Below are 22,243 nucleotides of genomic sequence, written 5' to 3'. Positions count from 1 at the left end.
GGGGGTCTTCGCTCGCCGCTTGCGCTGAGCCGCTTCAGCAGCGGGATCGCTCGTGGTATCAACGCCTTCTGCCCGGGGCTTCGTCGTCCGGGGACGAGAACCCCGTGTGCGAGGGGTGAGGAGTCACACCCACGCGTGGGGAGGCTTCGGGGCCCCGCGCTGCGGGAACCCACCGCGGTGTCTGTGCCACCACGGTGCCCAAGGGCCAGCGCCGCGCCTGCCCGCAAAGCCGACCGGTACGGTACCGGGACAGAAGGGGGAAAGCTGCTCCCCTGCTCCCGAAGAGGACGAAGGCGAGCAGGCGGCTGCGGGCGAAGGCAGCGGCGTGACCGAGTCATTCTGCAGGAGGGCAGGGGCCTGGCGCGCCGCGGCTCGCACGTCGGCAGGGGTTGTAGGCCCTCGCTCTGCAAGAGCAGAGGGAGCGAGTCTTTACGCCTGCACACGCGTTCAGAGCGGCAGCGGAGATTTTATACGTACAAGTAGCTTGCTGGCATGGACCCACTTACAGAGGAATTTAAACTAAACCAAAATGTGTTTTTCTAGTTAAGTTTTTCAGTATTTTTGCCTTCAGGTGTGACTGTGCACTTTTAAACATCCTTATCCTCGCGGTGTTTAGTAAGAAGTGCTCCAGACGACTCTTTAGAGATAAACTAAATATGCCCTGAAATAATTTTAGGTCCCAATCCTGCCACTTGCTGTATGCAGTGTAGGAATAATGCATTACATTTTGGGCAAGATACGATGAATAATGTCAAACACTGGAACTGGTTTAGGAGAAATAAAACTGGAGTTGCAAAAGCCGCGCTTGGAATGACTGGTACGTGCTGTGTGTTGTGAATACAGCATTAATTCTCTTATTTTTGGCAGATGCAAAACGCCAATGTCAGTGAATGGGAGGAATGAATGACTTGAAATGCAACACTGTGACACTCAGACAAACTTTTTTCACGCAATACTGTCAATATCGCATGCTGTCACAAGTTACAAAATGTCCATCTTCCTCACGCGCTGCCGTTGGCACTCATCTTCATTGGCCTGGGCGGCCAGGAGGGTAACAAAACAGTCTCCAAGCTTCTGAGTTTGATATTCAGTTGCCTAACTTGTAATAATAATCGATGATGTCCTGTGGAAGCATATTTACGTATCGTTCGTGAAATTTATTGCCGAAGTTGAACACTGCAGGATATTGCACAAAGTTCCAGAGGGAGCACGAGGATGAATAATGGCGTAGTCACCCTTTCCTGGCAAAGGCCGCTTACGAAAGCATGGGAAGGGGCAGCAGCATGAGCAGAACGTTTGGAGAACACGCGGGGGAACAGATATGCTGTGAAATCATCATTCTGTCCAAGTCAGAGATGAGAACAGGGTTCATACCACCAGGATTCAGTATTAAAAGATTTCCCATTGTTATGGACAAATGCATGTAGAGGAAAAAAGTAATAATTTAGAGAAAGTGCTAGTGGCAAGACTAAAACTACTTTTGAGATAGATGAAAAACCAGCACAGCAGTTTATGCTATGGAAAGCAGCAGATGGAAGGTTGGCTTGATCCAATTGAAATGGAAGTTTTGACAATGGAAGTTTTGAGGGACTCGGCAGGAGAGGTCGCTTATCCAAGTCACGTAGGCGACCTAAAACTGCTCAAGCTTGTGCTTCTCTTGCTGACAGCTTTCCCTGCCACACGTGTCTGCTCCCGAGCGAGCCTGCACTGGCACCGCCAGCTCTGCTCGCTCAACACCGGCGGCTCGAGTGAGCTGAGCAGAATTTCCTTAGGCAAATCAAGTATTTGGGTTACGTTTGTCACGCAGCTGAAGACAAATGCAACGTCCAAGTATTACCGGGAGTACCGTAACTGGTGCTTCCTCGGCAAACCCAAACGCATAAACGTTTCACTAGAAAGCCAGATTTTTCCTTTAATCTTTAAATCTTCTGCCGGTAATTAAAACAGCTAGTCATGAAAACAGACTTCCTTAAGCTCAAGCACGACCTTCTGGAAGTTTTAATTGAAAGTTAGCATTTGAGCATGCAAGGAACGGCTGTTAATGCTCAGTGAGCCTCGGGTGACGCCTGCCGTGTATCCCGACCGTGTTTCCTTGGGGCAACGAACAGCCACGAGCGGGGCTTCCCCGTTACTCTCTTGATCGTCAGCTGCTCCCCAAATCTCTACCTTCCCGTAGCAACTTTGGGTTTCCCGGCTTCAGCAGCAGGAGGAGGAGGAGGAGGAGGAGGAGGAGGAGGACGGCGGTGGCGGCCGCCCTCGCCGCCTCCTTCCCGCCGCGGTCCCCTCAGGCGCCGCCCGCGCTCCCGCCGCCGCCGCCGCTCCCCCCGTTGCCAGGCGACGCCTCCTCGGCCGCTCACCCAATCGCGTTCGGCGCGCCGCGCTTTCTGACAGGCCAGCTCTCTCTGCCTCGTCCTGATTGGCTCCTCGCCGCCGCGGCCCTGCCCCCTGCTCCGTGCTCATTGGTTCCTCCCCGGTACGGGCCCCGCCTCCTGCGCCGCGCCGTCCCCGCGCGGGGGTTTAGGCGGCCCCTTCCCTCACGGTCCCTCAGGGGCCACCGTAGCGCGGGCCGTACGTGGCAGCGGGGCTGTGTCGGCCAATGAGCGGCGGCCCCGTGCCCCGGAAGGGGCGTGGCCCGAGCAGGAAGTCCCCCTCCCCTTTTGCTGCCGTCCCGCCGCTCGGTGCCCCCTCCCGCTGGGCTCCGCCATGTCGCCGGTGCGGGCGGTGCTGGCGCTGCTGGCCGCGCTGGCGGCCCCGGCTGCCGCCTACTTCGTCAGCATCGACGCGCACGCTGAGGAGTGTTTCCTGGAGCGGGTGCCGTCCGGTACGAAGATGGGGCTCATCTTCGAGGTGGCGGAGGGGGGCTTCCTGGACATCGACGTGGAGGTGAGGCGGGACGGCGCCGCGGCGGGCTGACCTTGGGGCCGCGGGCGCCGTGCTGAGGGGAGGGCTGACGAGCCCTGTCCCGCCGCCCCGGGGCCGGGCCCTGCGCGCTCGTCCCTCGCCGCGTGGGGCGGTGGGGAGGCCGGGGCGGCCGGGGGCAGCGCCCGGGAGGGCGGCGGTGGCGGCGGCGGCGGCGCCCTGGAGGGGGCGGCCGGCGGCCGGAGGGTGGTTTGAACCGTCCGGGAAGTTTGGGAGGGTCCCGCCTGGTTGCGGGGGCTCCGTGCGGCGGGGTCGCCGCCGGCCTGCTGGGCAGAAGGGCTCTGCCCCGCTGCGGGGGCCTGGCGGGGCGGCGTGGGCCATCGCCGAGGGGGCGAGGCCCCTCTTCGGGGGGCTGCGTTCCCCAAGGCTGCTCGTCACTTCTGCTGTTGCTGCAGAAGGCAGCGTTCCTGTTTTCAGAGCTGTTCTCTTGAGATTTTCCTCGTTATTCTGCTCGATACGGTCTTGTCGTAATAAACCGTTTGGCGGGAAGAACAAACAGGGTTAAATTTTATAAAAACGTGTTGCTTATTCTGGGAGCAGTGTGTCCCCCCTTGAATCAAAACGTGTTGCTTTAATCAGGTTGATTGCCATCTCGAAAGTTGTAGGTAAGTCCTTTTCTTCGATGAAACATCAAATCAGTAGGAGAATAACAGATAAGAATTCCTTTAATTTTGGTGCAGAATTCCTTGCATTTTGATTGTTTGGGATAACTTAAACATGAGAGAGTCATTGCTGAGAGTGAATATAACTGTTTAAAATTGCACATCGCCCCGATGCAGGACAGAGTCAGGCAGCTCTGAAATCCCATCCAGATGTCCCTAATGGGCGCTCAGCAGCGGAGTTTGCTGGCCTGGTGGGATGGAGGCCTTAAGATCACAGTGACCCTGAGCGCTCAGTGCTCAGGCCCTTGGTCCATTTGAAATGGTAGCTGCGACAATGCACAACCGTATGTCTAAAGTAGTACTGACGTATGGGCGAATGTCTTTTTTTCCTTTTTGTTTTCCTTCAAGCATCAGAGATAAGGTTTCCCCTCTAGTTGTTAATTTGGCCAACAGCCAGGGCTGTAGATAGGTTATGTTTTACTTGTTCTTGAATGCTTCTTATCTTGACTATACAGCCAGTAATCTTGGTCAGTAAGAGAGGCTTTTGTATGACTTTCTTTACCAAGAAGTTGGTTGGTTGGTTTTTTTTTTTTTTAAAGATTTCTGTGCAGGATAATGCATCGCTGCTTTTGAGTTATGGGAGGGAAAGTACGAAGAATGTCGAACCAGTTAGATTACAGATGGTGTTGGTAATTCTGGCTGGATGACTTCAAAATATGCATGCAATGCTGTAATGGTGTATTTAAACCCACTGTATTTCAAATAAAATGTATGATACTTTGTTTTCCCCATCCAGATTACAGGGCCTGATAATAAAGGAATTTATAAAGGCGATCGAGAGTCCAGTGGAAAATACACGTTTGCCGCCCACATGGATGGAACTTACAAGTTTTGCTTTAGCAACAGAATGTCCACCATGACTCCCAAGATAGTGATGTTCACTATTGATATCGGGGAAGCTCCAAAGGGGCAAGACATGGAGACAGAAGGTGAGAAAGACTCCGGGAAAGAAATTAGCTCTGGCTCGGGAGCTTTTCCCTGCATGCGTGACTTCTGAACTTGACTAGGATTCTCAGAATTCCTGTTTCTTCAGGCTGTCTAGTTAGCTGTTCTCTTGCACAGCTAAAATGGATATGGATGGTTTTTAGACCTCATTACATGATTTAATGCAAAATCACCAGAGAATCACTTGGCCATCTGCAGGAACTAATGCTTTCATCCTTTAGTCTTTTCATCAGTTTCATTCTCCGATTTCTAGTTTGCTCAGCAGTATGTAGACTACTACGTGCGTTAGCTGAGCTCTTCGATAAATGCGCTAATATAAAAATTTTCTCTTAGCCGTGTAGATTACTGTTTTATCTGCAGCCTTTTGTCCTGTACTTGTGTTCATCTCTTACACTTTTCTCTAGGTGGTGGAGATACCTGGGATGGTATGTGTACTGCTTTTTGAAAGCTCGTTAGCATCTTGTCTTTTGCATATGTTTATTCACTAACAGCTAACGTTTGCTTTTTCTCTGTAACATTTGTTTGTAGCATGAGAATGTCTTTTTAATAAACTACATAAAAGGTCTGATTCTGAGCAATGCTGAGCACCTGCAAGCTTTCATCGAGAGGTTTATATACTTAGCAGCTCTTGGGATCAGGTCCTTGAACTGTCCGTGACAGTTTGTCTTCAGGTGGTTATTTATGGCTAACAGAAGACTTAATCAGGCGTTTTAGGTGAAATTAAACTAAAACACTGAACATCCAAGAACACTGGATATTTTAGACGGTGTTTGCTTTTTGTTGCTAAAGTGGGTGTTGAATAATCAAGGGCTTTTGGAAGCAATAAGCTTCTTTTAGGGTATTAATTCTCAGTAATGTTACAAGGGGAAAAACTTCAAACTTGTCATTTGCTGTAAAAGAATGAAATGAATGTATTGGGTAAGAAGTTATAAAGCTTTATTTAGAAATCACTAACTGTAGCTAGAAAGGCAATAAATTCTTGTTTTCTATTTCAGCAAGTAAATAACTGCGTCCATTGAGTGCTTGATATCACTTGAAAAGTAACACGTTCCTAACTTCTGATTTTTTTTTTAAAAGACTCAGTTAAATCTCTTATTGAGTCTGAATATATCTGTTGTAAAGAATATTAGTGCAGCTTTAAATTTTTAAGGCAAACAATTTTTCTTGAGTGTATTTTTTGGGGGTGAGTTTAAACAATCCCTGCAACTGTAATTTCTCCTCCTACTAATAAACTGCACTTATTGCAATGCCCGGTTGGCCATGAAAATAAGGGATTTACGATATTAGCAAAGTGAGTGTGGTTAACACAACTATTTAAGATTTTAATTGGAATTTGTATGGGTGTTATTCTCTGGTCCTCTTTTTGATTGTTCCCCATAAGGTGTGTATTTTGAATAGCTTGATTTTCAGATTGTGATCTGAAACACTTAATTTATAAATAAAAATGTAATAAGGTAGCTTCAAAGTCAAGTATGTCCCTTCAATGGAAAATGTGTTGGGTTTTGTGACTTTTTTTAAGAGAGCTGATTGCCCAGGGCGTGTTTGTAGAATATCTTGAACTTCTCTTGTTGCTAGAAAACTTTGGAAATGACTTGCCTAATTTGTGAGTTTGTAAGTGGACAGTTCTTTTGAGCATGAACGTATTTAAAAGATCCTGCGACTGACAGTCAAATCACTAAATCTTGGATCTCTGATCCTTCCATTTGCTGAACTATCTCAAGCTAGTTTTCTGTTATCGTTGGTTTGGTATTTTCCTCCTCTTCTGCTTTCACGACATACCAGAACCTGAAGCCAGTTCCTGCCCTCTGCCAGGCCCCTTTGGCATTGTTTCTGCTGAATGCTGTGCTTCAGCTAAACCCGAAGATCACAAGATGTGATATGTTGCTTCAGAAAGTGATCTCGTTTTGCCAGCATCATGATCTTAAGCTAAATTCTCAGTTGTTCTATTTTTGCAAGCTTAACAACTAGGAAAAGCTGTAATGTTACGATAATTTGCTTGGAATATATTGGACGATATTGGCAAAATAGATACTAGTGTGTGGTATTGATCTCATGTGTTCTTACGTTCTATTTTTCTGGAAAAGTATGCCCATATTGGGAGTAAGTGGTCTGTACTGACTCTAAATTGCGTGTCTTCTGCCTTCTAGTTGGATGTGGAGAAAGACGTTTTCCCACTTATTAAATACCATAGAGACGTGTTAGGAGAAGTGGCACTATGAAAACTAAAGTTTGCTTTGCTGTAAGGATAGAAAGTTTTCAGCTGTACAGACTGCATTTTTCAGAACTTCTGCGACAGGAAATTAAATATAACTGTTCGTAAATTTTAACAAATTGTTTTTTGAGTCAGTAACGGACTTTCTGTTGCTTCTGAAATTATTCCGCAGCTCATCAGAACAAGCTAGAAGAGATGATTAATGAGTTAGCAGTGGCCATGACAGCTGTAAAGCATGAACAGGAGTACATGGAAGTTCGTGAAAGAATACATAGAGCAAGTATGTGTCTTTGCCTTAAATGCCTTCTCCCCTCTCAAATGAACTTACAAAATGTAATTTAAAATGCAAGTCCGTGAAAGCTATTTCAAGTTACTAAAAAAAAAAAAAATAAATTTTAGAAGAAGTTCTGAAGGACCTGCCCATACAGTAAAGAATGTAGTTGATGCTTGCAATCTTGTTTAAATTGGCTCGCCTCTCATGGAATGAAGATTGTTACACAAAATAATCTTTGCTTAATTAGTGTAAATTCTGTAGTTCTTTGAATGGCGTATTCATGAAGATATCAGTAATGATACGGTTCCCAGGGACAGACTTTGGTTGCGCTGTTACTTCATCCTTGAAGTGGGTGTGGCTTAATAATTGAGCCAAAGTCTTTTTTAAGTGTTTTGTTGAAATAGAGCAGAACCACTGTTATTTCCAAGTAGAGAATACCCTCACGTTCTGAAATACAGCTTTAAAATACGACCGAGTGTGCTAAGTGGTGCGTTAGGGGAAGCCCAGTGAGCATAAAGGGCAAATATTTTTTTAATGTGAAAGTAGAACATTCTATTAAAGCACTGGCCCCTCAGCTTTTTGAACCTATGAATATCTCCAGTTTTATGACTTTTGTTACTAATGGCCTGATTTAAGAAAATGCTGAATTTTTAGAACCAAAGATGATGAACCTTTAGAGATTGGAAATTCCCCACTTGACTTTGAGGCTGTAATATGCGACCGTTACTTGAAAAAGCAAGTGGCTTGTGTTTGGCAGCTACAAGCTTCTGTCCAGCCTCTTTGAAGGGGGGCAGAATAGAGGAAGATGCTGCAGTGTATGTCCGAGGTTGAGGTTAAAACATCTGCCTGTGTAGCCAGCTGTTCAGAAAAATGCCCCCTCTCAGATCTCATTTCTAAGACCGCAGAGTCCTTCTGGGACACTTGTAATGACGCGATACAAATATCAGTGGTTTATGTGCAGTACTTCAGTTCCAATGACAAAGCGTGTTTTACGTTTATTTTAAATGCTTCGTTACTTACTACTTTTTTTTTCTTTTTCCCCCAACAGTTAATGACAACACAAACAGCAGAGTGGTTCTTTGGTCATTCTTTGAAGCTCTTGTATTAGTTGCCATGACACTGGGACAAATCTACTATCTGAAGAGGTTTTTTGAAGTCCGAAGGGTTGTTTAAGAATACTTTTCTGGTCCCGGATTTCAGTTCACTGTCTACCAAACATCCTGGTCACAAAAAAGTCATTTAGTTTCTGAACCCTCTTTACTGAACTGTAAAACTTATTGCTTATGTTCCTTCCTAGTTAAAAAAGAATTGTTTTTATATATCTTCTGTAGCAAAAGCTGTGCTGAAATCTTGTCACTTAATTGGCATAATTTTTTTCACTTCAATCTGCCTAGTCTGTATGCTAAGCGAGGTCCAAGCAAGCTGCAAATGCTGTAATTCAACTGTAGTAACGAGCAATGTTGATGTCTTTTCTAACTTTTTTCCCCTGTTTTCGTACTTGCAGTTCTACCCAGGGAAACAGTACAAGGCCCTAACATGACTGTTTGCGTTTTTGACGTCTTTAACCCTGCAGTAGGTGTTACGAAATCGAAAAAAATCCCTTCTTTGCTTACATAAACTGCCAAGGAGAAGCGATTGGAACTTTATTCTGATAATGAATAGAAGACAGCTGACAACGTCCAATCCAGTATTCATACAGAGTTGCTATTTAAAAAGAAAGTCTTCAGTAACTATCCTAATTATGTCAACTTATTCCCAAAGTTCTTTTAAATTAAATGGTTGATAGGAAAATACGTTTTCTCCTCATTACTGAATGTTCATCATATGGTTTTTAGTCTTTCACAGGTTTTATATTGAAGCCAGTTGTGTGCAGTGTCTTGGCAAACAATAGTTAACCCTTTGGCTTTTGCAGGTCCAAAGCTCAGACTGTTGGCGCCGTTGCGGAGCGCATTAGTGTTCCGGAAATCTGGATTCCTGATGCCAAAGGGTTAATGATTCTGGGGGTTTCTTGCGATGCTATGCAGCCCTTGTATTTAAGTTAAGTGGCAGTCTCTGCCGTTATCTGATCACAATTAGCATAATGCTAAATACTGGTGTGTTTTCTTTTTCAGGCACATGTAGATTTGTTTTTGTATAAAGTTACTTTCCTCGGTATCTGATGATTGGTTTAAAAATTAAAGAAGCGTCTGATGTGGGTGCTGAGCCAGGATTATGTTGTGACTGATGTATATTAGTTGTAATCATTTTTGGGGGTGGGGTGGGGTCTTTTCCAGGGGGGAGCCTCTACAAGTAACACACAACAGTTTTGTACGATTAATTTAAAATTTGTTACAGGTTTTCATGTTCCAGGTAAAGTTTTTTCAACCTCGGGCGAACACTTGCAGCAGTTCTTCAGAAAGGTGGCTCTTACACCTTGTTGCAACTGTTGTGTGCCAATATTTTTGTGTAAAACACTTAAAATTGAATTCAAGATGTACATTTAAAAATTGCTTGTGAATCTAAATATGACCCAGGTTCGATAAATAAACAAATTCTTTAAAAAAAAAAAAAAGGTAACTTTGTATTTTTTTTTTTTCCTTTGACGCTTTAAGGAAGTACAGTTTAACGCTCAAAGCTTTTTCCTGGAGTATCTCTTAGGATATCGGGAATTCATCCCCCTTCGTGGGCAGGTAGGAGAAGTCGCAGGTCATTCTCAACCTACCGCTCTGCTGCTCAACCCTGGGCAGCTGGGAGTCGCAGTGCTTCTCTGTGACCCGCCGAAGTACTGACTGTGACAGGCCGCTTGCCATGAAAATAAGGTTTTTTTGGTGTATGCAAAGGGTGGCGATTACGAGCGCGGTTTCTGATCGAGGAGGCAAACGGGCGGGTGGCGGCGGGCGGCGGCGCCTGGGGCGGAACCGAAGCGCTGCGGCGCCTGTTGCCGCACGGCCCTGCCGAGGCCGGGCCGCGGGACGGGAGGGGGAGGCGGGGCGGCGGACACGGCGCCAGCCCAAGATGGAGGCGGTGACTGAGGGGAGCTGGGAGTCGCTGCCGGTGGCGCTGAGCCCGGGCGTGCTGCAGGCGCTGCGGGAGCTCGGCTTCGCCCGCATGACCCCGGTGCAGGTGAGGGGCGCTCCCCGCCGGGCCGCGGCTGCCGCGGGGAAGGGGGAGCGGGGCCCGAGGAGGGCGGGCGGTGGCGGTGGGCTCAGCCACAGCCCCGAGGCCGCAGGTCAGGGCGGTCGCTGGATTCTGTAGCAGCGAGGGAAGTCGCAGCCTTTGGCTTTCCCATCCCCGGCTCTGCCTAGGTGGCGTTTACAGAGAGCTTTGCTGTCCCTTGGCGGGGTTTAGCCTCTGTGAGATTTACTTCCACCATAGCCAATTCATGTGACGTTTCTCTTTTTTTTTTAGTCTGCAACCATTCCGCTCTTCATGAATAACAAAGATGTTGCTGCAGAAGCGGTGAGTGCTTTTCCTTGGGCAAGCTCGTTGCTTTTCTTGGTTTGTCTCTGGAGCTGAGGGAGGGCTGACTCTGTTTCCCTTCTCACAGGTAACAGGCAGTGGCAAAACCTTAGCATTTGTAATCCCCATACTGGAAATTCTTCTCAGACGGGAAGAAAAATTAAAGAAAATGCAGGTAAGATTAAGTTATTCAGTTCTGAGTATGTTTTTATGATGTGCCAATAAGATTTGACGACTTCAGGAAAAGTACCGGTAAGGAAAATTGCATACACACACAGTGGCTGTGTGCTCAGCGCTTTTGGATAGCAGTAACAATAAACTGTTTAACACTTGACAACAAGTATTGGGGTGCTTTCTTTGCACTTAGATATAGCTTTTTATTTGACATGATCAAAATGGTTTTCTGAACTGTTAGAAAAGTGTCTTAAAATATCAAATGTGATGACGTACTGCAAAAGAGTCTTTGTATGCTTTTTAGCATCCATTGATGTTGAATACATTTAGCATACAGAGAACTTGCACTGTTATTTGCTATTAAATATCATTATTAGATACTGCTTTTTGAGCAGAGGTGTTTTGCACATCGGTATAATACCTCTTCTGTAGATATTTTCTGTTATTTTGTATACTTTATTGTATTTCTACGGAAATGTTTTGCCTAAAGCTAGGATCACGAACATGGCTCTTATTCACTTAGCTTGTAAGGGAGAATTTTGCCCAAGTCTTTCTTCTAGTCTGTTATTTTCCATAAATTCCTTTTGTTTTTCGTGTGCAGGTTGGAGCTATAATTATCACACCAACGAGAGAATTAGCTATTCAAATTGATGAGGTGCTATCGCATTTCACAAAACACTTCCCCAGGTTTAGGTGAGTGAATTTCAGGCTTGTCACGACCGTAGTTCCTTTTTCTTGGCCTTTGGTCATTCCTAAACTAGCAAAACTTAAAGATGACCTAAATCTTCCTGTTTTATTGTTTCAGTCAGATTCTTTTAATTGGTGGCAGGAATCCCATGGAAGATGTTGAAAAGTTTAAAGAACACGGGTGAGTTGATTTTCAGTGATTTTTATCAATGCCTCGCAGCTGTGGTTTTCTCCTTGTCCTTTGGGTTTTTCAAATTAGGGCTTTGGTCCTGCCAGTGCTAAAATGTGATGGTCCTGCATGAGTGTGTTAGGGTGTACGCTGAGGAAATTGTGGATTCTTTCCCTTGAGTGTGATACGCCATAATGAGACAATAGGAAAGGAGCCTATGTGAAGTGAGTACTGTTTACATGCTGTTTGGGTGAAGAACAGCGTACAGCATGGTGAGCTGAAAACCGTCTTCGCTGAATGTTTCAGTTCCTTCTTTCTTGTAAGTGTTGCACTAGCAGTAGGCTCTAGTGAGCTTGAGACCGTGCTGGTGAATATTTTTCTGAAGCTGTTTGGTGCCGATACCAAAGATGAAGTTTTGAAGCAATCGTATTTGCTGCTGGCTTCTGCACGGAGGTACCAAATATTTCTGCTAGCTGATAGCTGCTTTCCATAGTTGCTGATTATATTCTAAACTTCTATTACCACAACTGGCGTGGCTTCACCTGAGCATTTTTCTCCCATTAACATGGTGTCTGAAAGGCACTGAAATGTGAATACAGTTCAAAGTGACAAAATGAAATTGTTTTATTGAAGAATGCAGTCAACTTGCGTGCAGGTTTGTGCTGTGATGGTAATGGTAGCGGCTCCCCCAAAATTGCTGTGTCTCTTGTTCGCAAACAGTGGGAACATCATTGTAGCTACACCGGGCCGCCTGGAGGATCTGTTCAGAAGAAAAGCGGATGGGCTGGATCTAGCGAGTTGTGTGAAGTCTCTTGATGTGTTGGTATTAGACGAAGCAGACAGACTTCTAGATATGGGCTTTGAAGCAAGGTATTTAAAGAATAAATTCTAGTAATGCTTCTGAAGTTTTAAGGGAGTTCGTACATGATGGATGTGAATGAGTGTGGACTACAATGATCTCTAAAATTAGATTTGTTCTGTTTTGTTCTTTTATCTCTCTTTGCTCCGTAGACTACATAAAGCAATTGCTAAGGGGGAAGAGAATCAGGAAAGAGTGGATCCTTGATGAATACAGAGTTCAAAATTTCTGTTTTTTCTGATGTATATTAGCACATGCTATATTAATGCTTGATTAAGAATCATTATTTACACATCAGAATGGCTTAAAACACTTTAACAAATAAGCTTTGATGTCCCTTTTCTCTTTCTCTCAAAGTTAAGCTAATTAGTTCGATAGAAGATTGGCATTTTACAAACAAAATAGTTTTTATTATCAACTCTTACTTCAGCGATTAAACTTCTTTCTGAGGGAAGTCTTGGGACAGTTATGTTTTTACGTGTGCTTACTTGCAGTTTAAATGCCATTCTGGACTTTTTGCCCAAGCAGAGACGGACAGGTCTGTTCTCAGCAACTCAGACTCAGGAGGTGGAGAACCTGGTGAGAGCAGGTCTCCGGAATCCTGTCCGCATCTCGGTGAAAGAGAAGGGAGTGGCAGCAAGCAACACACAGAAAACTCCGACGCGCCTGGAGAACTATTACATGGTGCGAACCTCTGTGCTTCCTGATAGTTTCTTGTTCCCTCTCCTTTTCCCCTGGTTCCGTCAATAAGTTTGTAAGTCTTGGCCAGTTAGGATGACGTTAATAGAGGAACCAGAAGTCTCAAAGACATAAAGCTCTTGCAGGTTCTCCAAAGATCAGTAACCAAGCGAAGGAGAAGGATCTAAATTAGCAACCCTGTTGTTTCCTGCTCTGCGGGTTTTGTTTGGCTGGCCAGGAGCTGTTGTCACCCTGAGCGGGCTGCGGTGCGGTGGCTCCTTGACCTGCTTGTACTGGGCGGGTGTGGGAGGAGACTTGGGCCGTTTCAGAAGAGTGGCTGAGGGATGCTCGAGATACTGCTGCAGGAGAGGTGGCGCGGCTGGGGATGGGAAGGCTGGGAGCTGAAGTATTTGTTTTTACTTAAAACAAGATACATAAAAGAGTAATATTCCACACGATGAACTGTGGTACAAATGATCACTATTAAGAAACGATGCCCGTAGGCGTTTATCAGTGCACAATGAATGGAGGAAACGGGCAGATCACTTGGTATCAACTCCATTTTCTTTTTTTTTTTTTTTTTTTCCCCTTTTGCACTGTATAGATCTGCAAAGCAGATGAAAAATTTAATCAGTTGGTGCATTTTCTTCGACAGCACAAACAGGAAAAACATCTGGTCTTTTTCAGGTAATTCTGTTTGTGTTTCATCGTGAAAACAGTATGGTGTTTTATTACTTACATTCCAAAACCGTGCCCTGTGTTGACAAGGGCACAACTATTTTAAAAGTGGTTCATTTTGATAGCTGTCTTGTAGAATATGCTGCCTAAAAAGAGATTGATCATTGCTTCCTGTCAGGATTGTGTTGAATTTTATTAAGCAAAACATAAATGTTATATGCATTTTTAAAGTAAGATGATTATATGTCAATTATAAAAATGATGTACATATTTGAAATAAAAATAGGCAATAGTGTATATTTTTGGAAGGTCTCAGGCGACTCTAGCTTGACTGTCTAAACCAGATTAAAAATGCAGCATAATCTGCTTTTATGTCCGTCTTTATTCACAACAGCACGTGTGCCTGTGTGGAATACTATGGGAAGGCTTTGGAATCCTTAATTAAACAAGTGAAAATAATGAGCATTCACGGGAAAATGAAACACAAGCGTAACAAGATTTTTACTGAGTTTCGGAAGCTCCCAGGGTAAGAACACACGAATAGGCTAAGCCAGCCAAAAGTAAAAATAGTAAGGGGTGGGGAATTTTGTCTGACAATACTTTTCTGCCGCTCGAGTGTGGGAGCGTGGCGTTGCGCCGAGGGGAAGGATGCTCGTAGCTGGTTCTGAACGTATTTCTAAGAACACAAACTACGCTTAGGTACTCCAAGTATGGTCACAAAGTGAAAATGTGACTGGAGCACGTCCAGCCTAATTTAGATAATCCGCGTGGCAGCCGGGACGATGCAGGGCCACGGATTTAGGGTATCCTGCAGCCCGGGACCCTCCGCCGTCTGCGGTACTCGCTGGCCAAACTCGCGCACTACGAAGCCCGTCGTTATTGCAGCTGTCTGTGCTACTCCTTGAACCGGGCGCGCTGTACTGTCGCGTGCCACAACCACACATCAGCCTCGCTGTATAAACGTACCCTCGGTAGGGAACTGGAGCGAAAAATAACCTTTTCCGGGTTGCTAACCGGAGTGGAAACCCAGGAACTGTTTTAGTGGTATATGAACAGGAATATGGCAACGCGGCGCTGTAACCTACCTGCAGAAAAGTATCCTTTGTCAGCTTTGCAGGATGTTAAGAGACTCTTGCCTCGTTAGCTGTCGTTTTTTATGGCACGGGACCTGAGTTTTAGCATTTTTTATTATAAGAAAAATAATTACCAGCAGACTGGAAAAACAACTGTTCAAAATAGCACGCTAAAATTGTCAGTCTCTTAAGTCTTTTATTGAAATGTTTATAGTATTATATTCAGCTGGGGGGGGATGCCGTGGTGATTTAAAAATAGAACTTGTAATAGGGAATTGATTTTTTTTTTTTTTTTTTTTCTCAGTGGTATGTTGGCTGTAATATAAATTGCATTCCTTTTCATAACGTTATGTAGAATTTTAGTTGGTGAAGGCAGCAACTATCTTACATTATTTGGTCTCTTTTCAAAAAACAAACGTTTTAAAATGTTCTGTTCCTCGTTCTCCAATGTAGATGCAGAATACGGAGCTGGGGGAAGCCTGGCTCTTCTCAAATGACAGTTTAATGAAAATACACTTCTTCTTCCTAGTGGCATTTTAGTTTGCACCGATGTGATGGCCCGTGGCATAGACATTCCAGAAGTACACTGGGTTTTACAGTATGACCCACCTAGCAGCGCAAGGTACAACTTCAGATCTTAAGAACCTTTACTCTACTTGTGGTCATGTTATTATAGTGTTCAGATATAAATTGAGAACACACAACTGCAGAAAACGCATTTAATCGCTGCCTGGAAGTTAGTCTGAGTGAACGCGTGAAATGACGCCTGAAGGAGGGAGGTGGGAACACCGCAGGTTTTGTTGTAACTGATGTGAATTGAAATGACTGTGCGTTGTACGTGCGTAAGTCAAATGGGTGGACGCCGCTTCTGTTTGTGCGAAGAGGCACTCGGGTGTAAGGCTTGGTGTGAGAGTATCAAAGAAATCACAAGAGGCGAGACGCTGGGTGAATGGGGACAGAGATGAGAGCGGGGACAGAGCTCTTCCGGGAATGGTACATTGGAAGTTCCCACGAAAGGCGCTTTTCCGTGTATTTTAACTTCCGATGTCATATTTCTCCCTACAACTTGCTTAAAGTCCATCCCCAAAACAGATGCCCCTCGTTTTAGCATACAGTCCTAACAATGGAGTGGGACCGCTACGTGTCTTGCATTGCTGATTCCTGCCGGTTTAATTCCAAAGTACATAGCACTGTATTTTCCATTCCATCAGATTTCCCCTTTTGCTGTCTAATACTTCAAAGTCAGGCTGAGCATCTCGTGCTAAGGTAGCTCTGTGTTGTGTTGTTTCAGCGCCTTTGTGCATCGCTGTGGTCGCACGGCACGGATTGGCAACGTAGGCAGCGCACTTGTATTTTTGCTTCCCATGGAAGAATCTTACATTAACTTTCTCTCAATCAACCAGAAGGTCAGTAGACTTTTATTCCACCCCAGAGCAGGAAAGAGCAAGGGGACAGGCTTACTGATAGGAGTTTTGAAATCGGAGTTTGTAGAACTTAAGGTCATATGCGTAGAGAATGTTCTAGCAGAGGTGCATAGTTAAAAAAGAAAAGATGAGCTGCTTATTAATCACCAAATGCAATTATCTGTTAGAACACAATTGCTCCCAGTGCCGCCTACCGAGTTTGTCATAGCAATCCGTGATGCGCTGAGTAAGGAAAGGCGTTTCATTTCTAAGGGTGCGTAGACGGAGCGTTTCCAGAAGGGCAGCGCTGGCTTCCGCGCCCAGCCCAGCCCTGCCGCCACCAGTTCGCACACCGCGCCCTCTGTGCTGTTCGCTTGTAACTGATCGTTTCCCGTGCCTGGTCCTGCGTTTGTGGGATCGTCTGCGTTCTCCGGAGGCCTGCTGCTGAGAAGGTGCCTTGCTAAGGCGCGAGATGAAGACGTTGCCTCTCTCGAGCGGCAGTGTGCGAACTCCTCGGCGGGGCTAGGACAGCTGCGTGTGGGGCTGAACGGCGAACTACCGTGTCGCAGCGACCGAGCAGGAGGGGGAAAGGGGCTCGCAGCTGACTGAAGATTAACTGGGAAGAAGCGGGTGTTTGAAGTTTCGCAGCGCATTTTAAATCACTGTGCTGAACTTTCCCTTTGGTTTCGTATTTCTTTTCTGGTTTTCAGTGTCCCATGCAGGAGATGAAACCACAGACAAACGTGTTGGATCTTCTTCCAAAACTGCAGTCTATGGCCCTAGCTGACAGGGCGGTGTTTGAGAAAGGGATGAAAGCATTTGTGTCCTACGTCCAGGCTTACGCCAAACACGAATGTAATCTGATCTTCCGAATAAAAGGTGATTCCCAGCAGGGGCTGGTATCTTTTACTGCTCCTTTCAGAAGACAGTATTTGGTTTGGCAAAAAACATAGTGTTATTGTCCACAAGCTTCAGCTACCCATTCCTGTTCTCAAAGTTACTTTCTGCCACATCAGATTGTGACAAAAATCCTATTTTTTTCAAGCAACTTGTTTCTCATTGTTTTCAAGAGAAAACATTTAATTACTAAGTTTGACCAAAACTGACGTAAGCATAAATAAAAATGACTCGGTATTGTTATTAGTATTAAGTATAGAATGAAAACAATACAATAAGATAATGTTCTTTTCTGTGACTTGCTAAGTTAAATTAACTTTTTATCCAGCAGGAAACTGACTTTATAATCTTTATTTTAACAGATCTGGATTTTGCTAGCCTTGCCAAAGGCTTTGCATTGTTAAAAATGCCAAAGATGCCTGAACTAAGAGGAAAATGTTTTCCAGACTTTACTCCAGTCACTGTTAATACAGACTCCATTTCATTTAAGGATAAAAATAGAGAAAAACAGAGGCAAAAGCAATTAGAACAACAAAGAAAAGAAAGACAGGAAAATGGAGGGAAAAAGAAATTCATAAAGAACAAAGCCTGGTCAAAGCAGAAAGCCAAGAGGGAGAAGAAAAAGAAAATAACAGCTAAAAGGAAGCGTGAAGAGGTAAACTGTGCCCCTTCCATTAAACTGCATGTGATGACTGTCGCAGAAGTGCATGCTTGCAAATGGCAGAGCCATCGGATTTTAGTTTGATGGAATTGACTATAAATTAACTTTTTAGGACCTTGACAGACAAAGCTTAAAAAAATTCTAGAGAAGCTTTTTAAAGCTTTTTAAAATTTTTTTTTTTTCCCCTGAATTCTCAACAAGTGTAACTGGCAGTTAGACAGTTTCCAAGGTAGACATTGAGTATTATTTCGTGCTTGGAAACTCCTGGTGAAATCTGAGTTGTAAACTTCTCTTGTGTTCAGCTGTATAGAATGAAAGTCTTTTGGTGTTGTGTTTGATTTGTTATTTTTTCAACTGTCAACAGGGCTCTGATATTGAAGATGAGGATATGGAAGAGTTGCTGAATGACACAAGACTCTTGAAGAGATTAAAAAAAGGAAAAATTAGTGAAGAAGAGTTTGAGAAAAGACTAACAGGCAGCCAGAGCAGACTCAAAGCAGAAACTGTTGCTGACTTAGAGTCCGAAGGTTGACAGTTATTCTAATCACGCTTTTACATTAAAATACTGCCTATTTCAATAAAACTGTATTTTTATAACGAAATAATGACACAGAGAACAGAATTGATCTAATTGCCTCATAAAGAGACCTGGCGTCCATTAAGACATACAAACAAGCCTGCAGTTAAGAACAAAGCTAAAAGCACCGCTCTTGCATGGCGTGGCAGGAGCTGCAGATCTCCGTTAGCAGCCTTGTGCGTTGTCTCATTTTGTTTTTTTTATCAGGTACGTACCACAGACTAGTAAGTGACAGCATACCTCAGAATGAGCTTGAATACACCATATGGTATTTTATTTCACGATATCAAAATACTCCACCCATGTTTAAAATAATTTATTTTAGGTCTTTAGAAGCTGTAGTAACTTTTGGATTTTTTTTTTAACAGTGGTCCACCCAGATGTAATGTTTTGCTTTAAGAACTCAAGAAGGCTGATAATTACATTAATCCTTATAATGTCTCTTACCACGTCCATGTAACTTGTATCATCTTCCAAGTTCTTACAGCTGTGATAGTCATTGAAGAAGATGATACATCCTGTACACCGAGTCCTCTGTTACAGATAGAGTTTAATAAGTTCATCGCTGACAGCTGACGGAGTTAACACACCGAGGTCTGTAAACAGTAACGTAATCAGCGATGGTGATGTGTAGTCAATCCAGGGATGCTCCTCTGTTAGATTCTGACTTGTTTTCAGAGTGTCTGCTTTGTACTAGAAGGCAACGGAGACCATTAGTTATTACACAACTGCAGGTTAAAACCTCTTCTGGGTCTCAAGCACATGTTTGTGGTAAAACCGAAGGAAGTCAGTCGCTTTAAAATGAGGCACAGGCTGCTGCCACCTTGGTCTCGGCTGTTTTATCTTCTTTATAAAGTACAATTTGTAGTTCTGAAGTGTATTGATTTAACCGTTTCTTGCCCTCAGCTGCTCCTGTGCCCCAAAGGAACCGCTTTAGGAACTAAATGTTAGTATTACGACAAATTATGGCTGTTTGACATGTGACGGTAACGTGGAGCAACTCTGTATTACTTAAAGTAAGCTATAGTAGAGAGATGCAGATAAATGAAGGCACGCTTAGACGAAAGTTCCTCACAGACACGTAAGTGTGCGTCTTGGCTGGCTAAGAAGTAATTTGAATTTCTCTTACCTTAAACTTATCTGGGACGTCCTGCTGATTCAGAGGGAAAAGTCTTACAAACTTGAAACTTTCTGCTACCACATAAAATGGCTTATTCTGAGCTTTGGCACACACAGCAATTTGATTAGTGCCAATCTGTGGAGACAGATGGAAAACAACATGCAGAGTCAGTGCTAGCGTGACATAATATTGCCCAGTTTCCAACACTAAATAGACATTTACTGGATAATGTCCAAATAGAAAAGATTTTTCAGAAAGCTTTGAATTATTCAAAGAAACCAAACTTTAAAAGTCTAGAGTTTACAGAATGATGTAATAAACTCGCTACCTATTACCTTGTTAATAATGCCTCCGCTTTCAACTACGCCTTCAGCACCAACTAACACCAGGTCCACCTTCTCCATAATGTAGCTGTTCAAAGGGGGGAAAAAAAAATCCAGGTCTTGCTGGGTAATATGACAAACGACTTGCTGAGCAGAACAGAAAATAGTAATTTGAACAGTCTTTCACCTTTCTGAACTGGTTTCACCTACCTATGTAAGTCCACGTGTTGTTACACATCCTTAGAGTGAGCCTTCATCTGCTTCCCTAGCAGGAATATTAAGTAACCGTATCTTCTCCAGCCACACCTGACCTTGGCAATTGTGTAAATGCTGGAAGAAGCTGAAATCTGGCTAGGAATGATGCTCAGTTACAGGACGATGGGTGTCTGTGATAAGATAACTACCTACACAGTGAGTGTAACTGCACCATGCTAACCTTGGGCAAATACACAGGATGCTCCTCATCTAATCCTCCTTTCTTTACGTCCCTCTAATGTGTTTTGTTAATTGAAAATACAGATCTAAAAAGAAAACCACCAACTAAGTGATTTGGATAGACTTAAGGTGTTAAACAGAACTTGTAGACTTGTCCGCTCAAGCCACTACCTTCCCTAGCTGAGAGGTGCCTTGGTAAGCAGACTGTATGGATTATCTCAGAGGCAGTCTCTCTCAGGCATTTTGCACTTATGCAAGAATTGAGGTTCAGATTTATTATAGTTCGTTCTTTTCTCGTGTTTTGGACTTACAAATAGCTTAAGAAACCCCAAAATGATAACATGTATGCAAATTAGGAAAATAAAGGCAGCCTTTTTGCATAGCACCTCCGTTTTGGGGTTTGTTTTTTTTGCAGATAGCCCCAAGTTCTACACTTAGGTCTGACTCCATTTTTCCTTCTAACATGCAAACATCAAATACTTGTTTTGTAGCAGGCGTATTCTAATCGTGCACCTAGAGGTGTAACTTGTTTAGCTTGTTTGATGACTATGACAAACTAAGTAACAACGTCTGTAGTTTGAACAAGCTTGAAACCTACATATAACACTATCAAAATACAATTGTGATGAACAATATTAAGATTCAATGATCAGGCTTACCCAACTGCAGCATCCAGAATCACAGTCACAGGAATGTTCAGCTTCCTCAAGGCTTTTGCCATCTTTTGCCTATTAAAAAAAGATGTTTGAAGCTTAAAAGTCTTTTCTTTAAAGACAATGCTAGAAAAATACTGTCTGAAAGACCGAAACCCATGACTGCCCATGTTCCCTTGCCTGTAGTTTTGGTTCATGATGTACCCTCTAATAGAAAATAAGTTCTTGTGTAGAAATGGAAACAAACAGGTAACAACAAACCCAAGAAAAGTAAAGTCAGTTTGTTTTAGCAGTCAGGAATTACAGCTACAGAAGGATGAGTCAGTGAACTCTTATTAAGATGAGAGATTACCTAAACTGTCTCAGCTTTTCCATCAACAGGGTGTAAGAAACAAGAAATAAAGGATGGGGTGCATTGCTAGAAGTTATTTCAGTGGCTAGAAGTTATTTCAGTGAAGCTGGAAAATCATATGTACTTTACTTAACATCCTTGAGTCTAGTGAAAGACTGGTTAGCAACATGTATTACCCAGTATGTAGGATTTATTCCTTCGCTTACACAACCGTATGCTCTGAAGAGGGAAAGTTTGCTCTCTTGCTATCAGTAATACACTTTATTTGGCATCTTCAAACAACATTGTCAGCTAAATGTTTTACTTTGCTAGGCTTAATATAATACTGATTATTTTAGCCTACTTTTGAAACAGACAACTAGAAATCAATTGTCTCCCATTTCCCCGGGGAAAATGTAGGTTGCCTGGCACTGACTGAAAGTTTGTAACCTTTTGAGGAAAACCTAGGTAAGACTGTTATTGGAATATTTAGTATTGGAAATGACTTGCTAATATTGTTTGTTTGACTTGTCCAGAATAATGTGATATTATTAGTGACAGTTACCATTTAAAATGCTGCAAAGAAACCTAGCAGCTTTTCTTAAGGTATGACAGATTTGATGCTAGCTGTAACTTACCCTGTTAACCAAGATAAAACACAAATTAATGAGTACTTACCCTGCTTGATCTGGTTGCGATTCAGTAACATAAACACTGAATCGCTTCTTTGACTTAACAGCTGCTTCCAACACTCTGAGGACCACTCTTGAGTAGGCATGTGTCAATATTCGCTGTCAAAAACAAATAATCAGACATAACTTTCTGCTAAATTTTGGGAAACCTTTACTTTTGTTAAAGGTGTCACGGCTTTTACTTCGCACAACTGTCCATCGACATTAAATAATAACGTACGTCACTTGTATTCTACCAATCATAGGATAGCTGGACTTTACGTGGCCTGCCGTGATGTGGCCAAGGGGTGATGACCTAGTACTTTAAATGGAAACTCGAAGTTGTGACTCCTCAGCACCTCTTGGAAGTAGACCAAAAGTTAAAGTTGGATCGCATGGAAACT

General features: G+C 43.7%; 2 protein-coding genes across 4 annotated transcripts; both read left to right on the top strand.

The window, feature by feature from the left end:
* Positions 1 to 2,504: 2,504 nt before the first annotated feature.
* TMED2 (transmembrane p24 trafficking protein 2) lies at positions 2,505 to 9,264 on the top strand. Its single transcript, XM_082324694.1, has 4 exons — positions 2,505 to 2,883; positions 4,318 to 4,510; positions 6,911 to 7,018; positions 8,061 to 9,264. The coding sequence occupies exons 1-4, from the start codon at positions 2,704 to 2,706 to the stop codon at positions 8,183 to 8,185; spliced, it is 606 nt and encodes a 201-aa protein (XP_082180820.1). The 5' UTR covers positions 2,505 to 2,703; the 3' UTR covers positions 8,186 to 9,264.
* Positions 9,265 to 9,967: 703 nt separating this feature from the next.
* Positions 9,968 to 22,186, top strand: DDX55 (DEAD-box helicase 55). 3 transcript variants are annotated; one of them, XR_014229615.1, is made up of 16 exons: positions 9,990 to 10,114; positions 10,400 to 10,450; positions 10,539 to 10,625; positions 11,226 to 11,317; positions 11,430 to 11,492; positions 12,201 to 12,350; positions 12,834 to 13,023; positions 13,622 to 13,704; positions 14,090 to 14,221; positions 15,298 to 15,390; positions 16,060 to 16,174; positions 16,882 to 17,050; positions 17,431 to 17,723; positions 18,094 to 18,513; positions 19,213 to 19,387; positions 22,106 to 22,186. XR_014229615.1 is itself a non-coding variant. In XM_082325278.1 (14 exons), the coding sequence occupies exons 1-14, from the start codon at positions 10,007 to 10,009 to the stop codon at positions 18,259 to 18,261; spliced, it is 1,794 nt and encodes a 597-aa protein (XP_082181404.1). In that variant the 5' UTR covers positions 9,968 to 10,006; the 3' UTR covers positions 18,262 to 18,846. The 3 variants fall into 3 exon arrangements, 1 of the variants encoding a protein (XP_082181404.1); XR_014229616.1 differs by lacking the exons at positions 19,213 to 19,387; positions 22,106 to 22,186 and adding an exon at positions 18,675 to 18,846; XM_082325278.1 differs by lacking the exons at positions 19,213 to 19,387; positions 22,106 to 22,186 and having other exon boundaries at positions 9,968 to 10,114; positions 18,094 to 18,846.
* The last annotated feature ends 57 nt before the right edge of the window (positions 22,187 to 22,243 follow it).

The sequence above is a fragment of the Platalea leucorodia genome (assembly GCF_965183815.1).
Source record: "Platalea leucorodia genome assembly, chromosome: 12".
In the NCBI taxonomy this organism is placed as follows: domain Eukaryota; kingdom Metazoa; phylum Chordata; class Aves; order Pelecaniformes; family Threskiornithidae; genus Platalea; species Platalea leucorodia.
Note: the sequence above shows the minus strand (reverse complement) of the source record. Positions and strands in the feature narration are given on the sequence as shown.